The sequence below is a fragment of the Rhinolophus ferrumequinum genome, chromosome X (genome assembly GCF_004115265.2).
Source record: "Rhinolophus ferrumequinum isolate MPI-CBG mRhiFer1 chromosome X, mRhiFer1_v1.p, whole genome shotgun sequence".
Taxonomy (NCBI): domain Eukaryota; kingdom Metazoa; phylum Chordata; class Mammalia; order Chiroptera; family Rhinolophidae; genus Rhinolophus; species Rhinolophus ferrumequinum.
The window spans coordinates 67,008,809-67,019,727 of NC_046284.1; the positions used below are offsets into that span (position 1 = coordinate 67,008,809).

At 35.6% G+C, this 10,919-nt stretch overlaps 1 protein-coding gene and 1 pseudogene across 1 annotated transcript; both read right to left on the bottom strand.

The window, feature by feature from the left end:
• Positions 1-275: 275 nt before the first annotated feature.
• LOC117025692 (60S ribosomal protein L26-like) lies at positions 276-769 on the bottom strand. Its single transcript, XM_033111723.1, has one exon. It carries the CDS (start codon positions 750-752, stop codon positions 315-317), a length of 438 nt encoding a protein of 145 aa, XP_032967614.1. The 5' UTR covers positions 753-769; the 3' UTR covers positions 276-314.
• A 4,171-nt stretch (positions 770-4,940) lies between these two features.
• LOC117013298 (polyadenylate-binding protein 1-like) lies at positions 4,941-6,057 on the bottom strand (annotated as a pseudogene).
• Positions 6,058-10,919: the final 4,862 nt, after the last annotated feature.

A 10,919-nucleotide genomic window follows, 5' to 3' on the forward strand; every position in this document is an offset into this window, starting at 1 on the left:
TAAAAGTTTTTTTTTTTTAAAAAAAAAAAAGAGAACAAGGATATTTTCAAGCTGGATAAGGTGTTACCACTTTCCAAGAATTTATTGAATCTAATCCCTTTCCTTAAGTCAAATCGGCACAGTTAGCTAAACTAGATTGATTGACTAGAGCCTTTCAGCTAGCAAAGGATGGAAGGACTAACATACATGGACAGAAGATATGCTTCCGTTGTGTTGTATGATACTATGGAAGAAACATGTTTTTTTTTTTGTTTTGTTTTGTTTTGTTTTTTTCGTTTTAACAGTTTTTAATGAAAGCTGTATATAAGATTACTTTATTCCTGCATCTTCTCAATTGTTTCTTCCTTATATTTGCCCTTTTCCTTTCCTATTTGGCGAGATTTGGCTTTCCGTTCAAGGATCTTTTTGCGGTCTTTGTCCAGCTTTAGTCTAGTGATAACCACCTTGTTGGGGTGAATGCCCAGATGAACTGTCGTGCCATTAGCCTTCTCCCGCTGCACTCGTTCGATGTAGATGACATACTTCTTTCTGTAAACCTGGACTACTTTGCCAATTTGCTGCCCTTTGTAGTGTCCTCGGACAACCTGAACTTCATCATCATTTCGGATGGGCATGGATCGAACATTGTACTTCTGTCTCAGCTCTTTGGAAAGAGGAGAAGACATAATCTTCCTGCGAATGTGGGAAGGTGCTTTGAAATGTCTTTTACGGTTCTTGCTCCGGTCAGAAGTCACAAAGGGGTTGAACTTCATTTTGGCCGCTGGCGCTTCAGCGAAAAAACATGGTTTTTTAACTGCTGGTGGTGCTCTCACTAAGCATAGTGAACATGTTTGAGTTATACTAAATGCCTTGCTTCTCCCTAACACATGGGCTAGGGAGAAGCATAACATTGAATTTCATACTAGAGAACAAATCCATGAGGCAAAGGAAATGTGTCAGCTGACCAATGTTAACCAAATTACTCTTACTCAACTTCAACTAGGGGAACAAATTAAAGATAATATGGCGAATCCAGATCATATTATGAAATTTTGAGCAAATTGGAACCACAACTATCAGAATCTGAAAAAAAACATATTTGGAGAAATCCAGGTATGTCCTCTAATCCAATGGATTATAGGGGTAACAAGGTGACCAACCACTTGGGTCTCTTCAGACTCTCTAAAATGGAGCTTGGTTAAAAATGTGCATACTATGATCCATAACAGTAAAGAACTTAAAAACATACTGGAACACACCAATTGGTAAAATTTAAACAGATAGCAGAGAAGGATGCCCAGTATATGCCCCACATACCAGACTCATAACTTTGGAAAAATTGTGAAGGTGGTACCCAGATAGCCACCACAGGGGAGCTTATGAACATTTGCAAATGTATTTTATACAACACCTTACATCACAAGGTTTTGAAAATCCACTTATTATTGTTTGCCTCTTCTCTAGAGGGTGAAAGGCTTTCCAAACTTGCTTAAACTAAAGTGCTTTTACTATTGTGGCTAAAAAAAAAAGAAAAAAAAAAGTTAATTTTCTTTTTTTCCCTTCTTAGGGGATCCCTATTTAACTTTCTAATGGAGAACTATTTATTTTACCTGTACCATAATTAAGAATATTGGCCAAAATTTTACTGTCCTTATCATCCTCAATACTCAGGAAGAATAGAGCTAATGATACTTTAAAAATAAAATTTGCTAAAGTCTCTGAACACATGAAATTACCTTGGCCTAAGCTACTTCCATTTACCCTAATGACAAACATAGATTGTGACCTTATAAATTTGTCACAAGCAGACCAAAGAGACTGGGCACTACACCCCTATTTTAAAATTCACTTTGTTGTAAGTAAATAAATCACTGCAGTGAAATCTGCCCAGCTGAAAGGAGTGGCTATTGCTGGGCCAGCCCCTTCACTCAGGCAAGCTACAACAATAAAATAGTTTCCCCCCCCCCACACTCCAATAGTGATCCATATTTTATTTGTGAATCCAATGCTTATGCTTTTTGCCAGGCAGTTGGACAAGTTGTCATCTCACCCATAACTTTCCCTGCTTCAAACTGTACAGTTGCACCGAGTTTGAACAATTACCTCTTTAGGTCAGACGTGAAATCCTTGCTTCTCAAACAGAGGGGCAATCTGTGTTTGGGGGTGAACACACTCCTCTGTAAAGCACCCTTTACCAGGTGGTAGAACGACCTGCATAAATAAACTAAAATATTTGGAATCAATTCAGATAGATTTGCCACTACTTGGGATAGGTTTTATGCTGGAATTATTCCTGAAGTAGCAGCCTGGTGGACTATTGAAGAAGTTTGACATAATACCCACTTAAGAAATGTGAATTATATACTTATTCCCAGAGAACAGATGAAACATGGGAATAATACAAGCATAAAACATGAAACTATATATTTTAAAAATTGAATTTACTATTTTCTCCTTTCACACGTGAGGTAAATGTTTCCATCTTCTCACAAGAGTTTATCTGTCAATTCTTCTGGTCTAAGGTGTATTGTTTAAGTTACCATGGATGAAATCCTAGTAACAGATATTTTGAATGCAATATGTCAAAGAAATACAATTCAAAACACAACTTTTCTGGTTTCTTTATCATTAGTTCCATTTGTTAAGAGCAGCACTTGTTAAATGCCATTTATTAGTTTTGTCTGTTTATTAAATTATAAATTTTCAAATATTTCATTTCTTTAAATTTGTTTAAACAACTTCTTAGGAAAAATCCTAAATTTTCATCTTTTACAGAGAAGAATTTTTACTACAAATTGTTCGTATGAAATCTTAAACTGTTCTGTTAGTAAAAGTGATGTATTTAATACTTTAAAATAAAAAAAAAACCCAAATCTTTACAGATGGCTTAATTTTTTTGTGTTCTATTTTTCTCGTCTTTGGTCAAGGGCTTGGATTTAGTATATGATAGTATCAATAAGAAAGGAGGAAATTTTGCTCTTTTAAAAAACATTTACATGTTCTACTCAGTGTTCTTATTCCCTTACTCTCTCTCTAACCCCTTTCCTTAAAAATCTGCCTAATTTTAGGTCAATGCAAAATATTTATATTTTCTTTCTTTCACAAAAATAACTTTTTTGTTAAGAAAATAATTTGTATTAAAGCAAGAACTTCTTGAATATCATGGTATTAAGTGTATTAACAGTTATTCTTTTACTGAAAATAGGGCTTACAAATCAATCAGGATTAGTGATAGATTAGCTAACCCTCCTGTAGAACTTTCTGGACTCTGTTACTCAGTAATTAATATGTAAATAAATGATACATAGATGAGCTAAAATTGTTTTTTTTTTAAGAAAAACTGTAGGTTCTTAGGCTTGTACTGTATAAATTTTAATATTTCATTTTCACTGTTCATAATAACATAATTTGCTGGGGCTCAGAACTTTTAATATTGGTTAATGGTATTTCTAGATGCATATTTTTATCTTCAAAATATTTATTTTTATCAGTTCCAGTTGACATTCAGTAGTATTTTCATTTCAGATGTACAGTATAGTGGTTACACATTTATATAATTTATGCAGTGATCCCCCTAATTAGTCTAATACACCCCTGGCACTATACATAGTTTTGCAACATTATTAATTGTATTCTCTATGCTGTACTTTACATCCCCGTGACAATTTTGTAACTACGAATTTGTAAAATATTTATATTTTCTGTTATTTCCCTTTGGTATTTTCCATTTTATACTATACTATTTTGTAAAGGTATTCATGAAATAACCTGGTATTTGTAGCTATTGAGATTTTTCATAGTTTTACCTCTGTTCATTTTTTACTGAATAAGAATTTTAAAATCCAAATTACATTTCCTCCCAAAATTGTCAAGTAATCGCCAAGTAAAATCCAAATATCACAGTTCTGGAATGTAAATGATTCTTGTCATTTTTCACTATTTTCAGTATAGAAAATATTAAAAGTAAAAACTGATTTCAATTATTGTTTTGTGTGTAATTTTACCTTACTCTTACTACATCCTTTGAAAATATTATGTTTTAATTCTTTCTTTTCCTTTTTTTTATTTTCCTGTTCTTATATTCTGTATTTATTTTTAAATAGTAAATAATTAAATACCAGTAATGCACTTGACATTTGGTGCTGAAGTTTAAAAATACTTATTTTAAATTTTTATTGTCATCATTTTCTACAATGTTTATGTTTTTCATTGTTTGGGAAGTTCATTTCTGCAAGTAAGAATTTCATCTTACACAAGTCAAATACTGGGAATGTTATTAATAGCTTTCAGGGCAGTATCTTAAGCTTGTTGGGATTGTAGAATAGGGATGGCTTCATCAATCTTGGCACAGAGGGACTCAAGGTATTGGAGCATATAAAGAACTCAGCATCATCCATTTCCAACAGTCTGACAGAGATTTCTCCAGCCAGAGCTAGATGAATACATTGAGCCAGCTTTTCACCCAAGATCTTCTTCTGAGTAGTAGCTGATGCCAACACATATATTTGACATATAACCTTGTGCGCAAACAAGGACAGGCTTCTGGATGGATGCTGGCCTTCCTTCTTTAAATTTTAGAGGGCTGTAAACACCTTAACACCTGTAGCAGCTTTTTTGAATCTTTGATTTAAATGTGGTCCTGTGGCAGAAGTTTGGGGGTGAACAGCTATGATTTTAGTTATTGTATTGATGATCTAGTAGGCTGACTTGACTTTTGTAACTTGTGGTGGTCTGAAGGTGCTGAATGATGGCATAGATGCTGTTGCTGCTGAGAGCTTGGTATAATGTATAACTCAAGATGGATGAAATTTGGCCTTCACCACAAGCTTGCCGAAACATTCATTTCTATGTTGAGCCTGAGGAAGAACTGGCATGAAGTTACTTGATGTTGCTACTGCCTTGTGAGTTGAATATAGTATTCCCTCCATCTCTCACAGCCTTTCTCTCCGTATAGTTCTTGGTTAGCAGAGCCCGGCATTCCTTCTTGCTTCAATGGCCACATATAGTGGTTTGGTGACCACAATCTTTCCATTCATTCCCATGATGGCTTTATTAGCTTCCTCAGGAGAGGTATTAACAAACAAAGCCAAAGCTTTGCTGTGGCCTGCCTCCCTCATGACCCTGGCACTAATAATTGTTCCAAAGAGGGAGAATTGTCTCCTCAGTTATCATCAATACCAACTGCAAGATTTTTCACATAAAGATTAGCATCCTTACTCCAGGTGACTTTACCCTGTTTTATTTTCTCAAATTTGTGTTTTAATTCAGATGGTCTCTCTACTTTGTTCTATGCTCTACCAACATAAACTTGATTTCCATTAAGCACTTTTCCATTCATTCCTTCAATGTCTTTCTGGGCATCTTCAAAATTCTCAAAACTCACAAATCCAAAGCCTTTGGATTTTCCACTTCCATCAGCCATAACTTTCACACTTAATACAGAGCCAATCACACCAAAAATCTCTTTAAGACATTCATCATCTACATCACTACCAAAATTATTAAACATGTTTGCTTGAGCTCTGAGCTCTGCTTCCCTTTGTGAGGTTTAAACTGCCCAACAAAAACTCGGCTACCTTTCAGTAGAATCCCATTCATCTTCGCAATGGCTCTTCTAGCATCTTCTGATTTCTCAAAATGCACAAATCTGAAACCTCTTCATCCATTTTCTACTTTTTCCTACTCTAAAGTTACTACTTTACCAGAAAGAGTGTTTCCAAAGACAGAAAATGTATCATAAAGGGACTTATAATCAATAGACTTGGCAAGATTTTTGATGACTTTATTGCCCAGTCCACTGTTACGAAGTGATGGGTCACGCTGGGGCCGCATAGTATACACTGGCTTGTTACTGATAATATCAAATTTCATAGTGTTGAAAGCCCCTTAGGTATTAGCCCACACCCAGAAGTTCACACACCTGAAACTCAGAGAGTGAGGTGTGACCAGGTCACGGCAGACCCGAATGGACAAGATCTGCCCACTGACGCTGAATTTCTCATACAGCATTGCCTCATTCACGTCGGGGTGCAGGTCTCCAACATAGAGTGAGGCCACGTCAAAGCGGGGAGCCAAAACACTCAAGTTAGACCCTGATCAAGATCTTGAGTGAGGTCGTGACCAGGCACCAGGATTGGGCCTCTCTCAAAGGTAGACAGTCAATCAAAGGACGAATGGAGGTCAGGAACGCCCTTTTCGGCCTCCACGCTGTTGCAGAGGGAGCAACATCCCAGAGTGCACTCAGCCTGCCAAAACTGAGACTGTGGGTTACAGTGAGTCAGGAATATTACCTGTAAATACACAGCATGTTGGATTGTGATGCAGTTTGTGCTTGTGTTATGTCACGTGAGTAGGTGCCTCGCTCCCAGGGTAGGGAGGTATGGGGTCGCCCTTTGATGGTGCAGCTGGTCTGAACACTACAACCAGAAGTTCCTGGGTTCTGACGTCTTTGGCACCCCGGGCAGTGGCCTGACTGTTCAGAGAACTGCTTGAAGGCAGGGGAAGCAGGTGCTTCAATGATCTTTCATTTTCCTGACTTGCTTACTTTTTCTTATCCCTAATTCTCTCTTTAAGGATTTTGGGGGGCATGCCCGGGAGGGAGGGAGGGGCAATGTTAAAAAAAAATTCTCAGTGCAGACTCACTGTTCTAACAGCTTGGAGGTACTTAGATTTTAATGTTTTTAAAATATACATTTTAAAATCTGTGTGTTTAACTGTAGTCAAATGAAATGTGGAGTTCACTGTTTCCTATGATAGCATCAAATTTCTTTAGACATGTTACTGCTTATCTTTGGTATTAAAATTTTACTTTGGAATAAATGCCAGCAGCTTAAACCTTAGGTTTTCTTGCATGTCTGTGGTAGAATAATTTGCAGGGCTAATAGGATTTTCAAGAATTGAAATATCAGTAGGAAAATGTCGCATTTAGAGCAAAATGAAACAACACTCTATTATTGGTCTATCTTGAATTGACTGATGGAAATCTGTAGATGTACTATTACTTTTCTACATATAAAAATTAGTAAGAGAAAATTAGGGGGCAATAAGGAGAATTGAGACGAATTCTCCAAAATACTCACTGACCATCCTGTTTGGGGAATTCATGTACCGTATGTGTCAACGGGAAATAGACCTTGGATCCCAGTATAGGAAATCAGCAATCATTCACTAATTCTATAATAATTCCCTAACCTCTAAAAAGGAATTATGTTCTCTTCTGATTGCTTCCAAGAATAATCTCTATGTGACAAAATAGAGATTTTTTTCTCATTATACAGCTCATCCTGTATTATATTTTGTCTTATTCTAAAAGATTTACGTAAGAGAATATTTGCAAATTGTCAGTAGGGCAGAGCAATAAAGTAAAGCTTTACTTTATTGAGTGACTTGACTGTATTAATTCATTTAATCTGTACACCAACCTTATGAAGTTGGTACTTTCATTGCCATTTTACGTATAAAGAAACTGAGATACAGGAATGTTAAGTAACTTAACCAGATTGTACAGCTAATAAGTATAGAAGCTAGGATTTGAATCCAGGCCATCTGGCACTCATACTTTCTTTTTACCCCACATTGCCTTCCTGTAATAGGGAAAAAGTTTTGTTTTCTCTCCATATGATCTGTCACTATAGATTTCAAATTATTTAAACCTCTGCGGGACTTGAACAATAGTACCGCAGATACTGAAAGAAATATAAGGTTCTAAGGTAATAATGTAGTGTTCATTAACACTAATATACTTGGCACTACCTAAAACTTTGGAACTGTTTTCAAATATATCTATTATATATAGTGAACAGATTATTCACTCTTCAATTCTAGGACATTTGTTAAAATTAAATATTTTCTGATCAATTGCACATCTTCTGAGCTTTCAAAGAGTAATTTTCAAAACCCCAAACACAGTAAGTACATGTGGCAAAATGCTATACCTTCTGCATTTAAGCTGAACATGTACAGAGACTTTGTACATTGTAATATTTGATTTTGTGGTATGTCTTTTTAAAATTAATATTGTCTAAAAATAAACTTAACGTTAAAAAAACCCTTCTTCATCATATTTCACAGAAAGCCCTCGTTCTTCCTCATTTTCTATGCTAAGGTAGTACTCTTGTTTATAGTTTATTCAGTAATTATCCATGAAACTATATTATCAATAAGGCTTAACAATATAATGAAAAATGAACTCTCACCTAGCAGCATTGTTTTAATTTTCATTAAGAGTTGTATAAACACATGCATGAATAATAGCAGTGGCACTACTTTTACTTAGCAGAGAAATTTATGCTAGTGTTTTCCTCCATATGAGGTCATCCAAGCAACTAAATGTTGACTACTGTTTAGGAATGCAGTAAGCAAAAACATATTGCAAAATGTAATATGTTCAGGATCATTAACTTCATTGTGTCAATTTGTTAAAGTGCCAACTAGTGATTTTACAAATAATTAGACGTTAATTGGCAGAAACGAATTTATGTCCTTTTTACTTTTATGATGCATGTAATGATAGATGTACGATCACACAAAATGTTGTTTTCAGGTACACAACATCTCTTAATGTCCTAAAGAAAATGAAATATTGCATGTCAGTAACTGATCAGTGACTGTATAAAATACATTAGTGGCTTTTCTTCTTTTAGCCACTTTTAATCGAAGCTCATTCATCATGGCTTAGAAAGATGGAATGTTTTCAGGCCATCTTATTGGAAAATGGCAGTGAACCTTTAAAATCAAAAGTACAAGACAATAGCTTCAGGTTAGTAAAATTGTTTTTGTAAGAGTAGAGATTTACATATGCTCGGGTTGGTTCCTCCTCCTCTTTTCTAAATATGTTCCTTAAAGATAAAATTGGAAAAGAAATATATATTTTTAATATCAGATTTTTACCTGTGTGTTTTTATAATATAACACCTATAATATCATGACCTAATGAGAAATAACTCTTCTTTGAATTTTTTTTTTTTTGTATTTTCTCCTGGACTGCTCTGCCATCAATTTTTACATATTGCAAAAAAATCTCTATAAAAGGATTGAAATTAATGATATTCCAGGCCTGATGCATAAATTCAGAAGGGGAACAAAACATGAGCTCTGACAATTAAGTTTGCGGACTCATCCTAGAAAAAGTGCTACATACCTCATTGCTAAATGATCACTATGGTCACCTTCGAAGTACTCCCCTTGGGAAGCTATGCACCAATGCCAGCACGTAGTCCACCCTTCAAAGCAATTTTGGAATTTTTTTTCTGGAATGGCCATCAGAGCTGTCGTCCTATTACCCTTGATGTCCTGAATGTCATCAAAATGTTTTCCTTTCAATATTTCCTTTATCTTCAGGTAAAGATAAAAGTTACTGGGGGCCAGATCTGGTGAGTAGGGAGGGTGTTCCAATACAGTTTTTTGTTTACTGGCTAAAAACTCCCTCACAGACAGTGCTGTGTGAGCTGGTGCATTGTTGTGATGCAAGAGCCATGTGTTATTGGTGAAAAGTTCAGGTCGTCTAACTTTTTCACACAGCCTTTTCAGCACTTCCAAATAGTAAACTTGGTTAACTGTTCATCCAGTTGATACAAATTCATAATGAATAATCCCTCTGATATCAAAAAGTATTAGCAACATCATTACAAGTAGTTCCCAAACTTAACTGTCATACCTTGTATGTCTCTGGGCTATATTATTTTAGGCTGGTTAATTTCAAGACACAGCAGATATGGGAGAAGCTCTGAAAACCAAGTAGAACTTACCCTTTGTAAAAGTATATTTGCATTTGTGAGAGAAATCTCCATCTGTAAGGGGGTTTCCCTCACTGTACCAGGGGTTATATTTATTATCAATGGAGAAGTCTGGGATTTAAATCTGCAATAACAACCTTACCCTTGTTTACTGTTTTATTCCAGGTAACTTCCCATTTTCCCCACCCCCAACATCTTCTTTTGTCTTTAGCTGAAGGTGGTATTTAAGGTAGTGGCTTCCACCACTTTAGTGAGTTACTCAGTTTTCCTCTGTCCTATGTATCCAGGAGATATACATGTTATTAATCTTTTTTTTCCTGCTAATCTGTCTTATATCAATTTGATTATTAGACCAGCCAGAAGAACCTGGAAGAATAGAGGAAAATTTTTCCTCCCTGACAGTGAAAAGTGAGGAGAATAATTGAATAGCAAGCTCTAATATTTATACTGAGAAGGACCAGTTTTAAATAGGAAAAAATACCCAAAAACTGATTGCCAAAATATATTTATACATTTTATAGCTAAAGCTATAAAACCTAATGTATACTTTTTTAGGGACATAAAGATTATTTATAAACCAAAATTAATTTTAGACTATAATAAAGAATAATACTATTATTATTCATAAAATTTGGGCCCTCGGTTGACCATGGAAGTCCATCTCAGCAGGTAAATTCCTGCAACAAATGAATCGTTCTTTTCAGGGTCAATATTTCCTCCTTTGCATTGAAACCTGTTGGCAGACAGTGTTGATGATGGATCAATCCATCAGGTTTGTTTGTCTTAGGTGTGTTTTGTCCCATTTCAATGCCAGAGTGGTTTGGCTACCTGCTCTGGGTCCATCTAGTCCCTCAGTGGGACTTCTGTGGTTGGACTATAGCCAACTGAGCAACTAGGGGTATCTACCTTTAAGGGGTTCCTTAGGTGCCTGTTAAACCTGGAAGGCTTTTAAAGGTGGATTTTGACATGAAAAGTTGAACTAGTGAAGCTTTAGCAAAGCCTCTCAACACTGTCCCGTAAATAGCTGGTATAAATAATATAATGGATTTGAAAAGTAGGTACAGGCATTATTTCCGCAAACATTGTGTGAATCATGAGCAATTGGCAAAATATAATCAGCCTTATGTGCCTAGTTAGCGTATATCTTCTTGATCCAGATGTATGTTCAAGCAATTCATGTATAGCAGGAAAATAATTCAAATCATT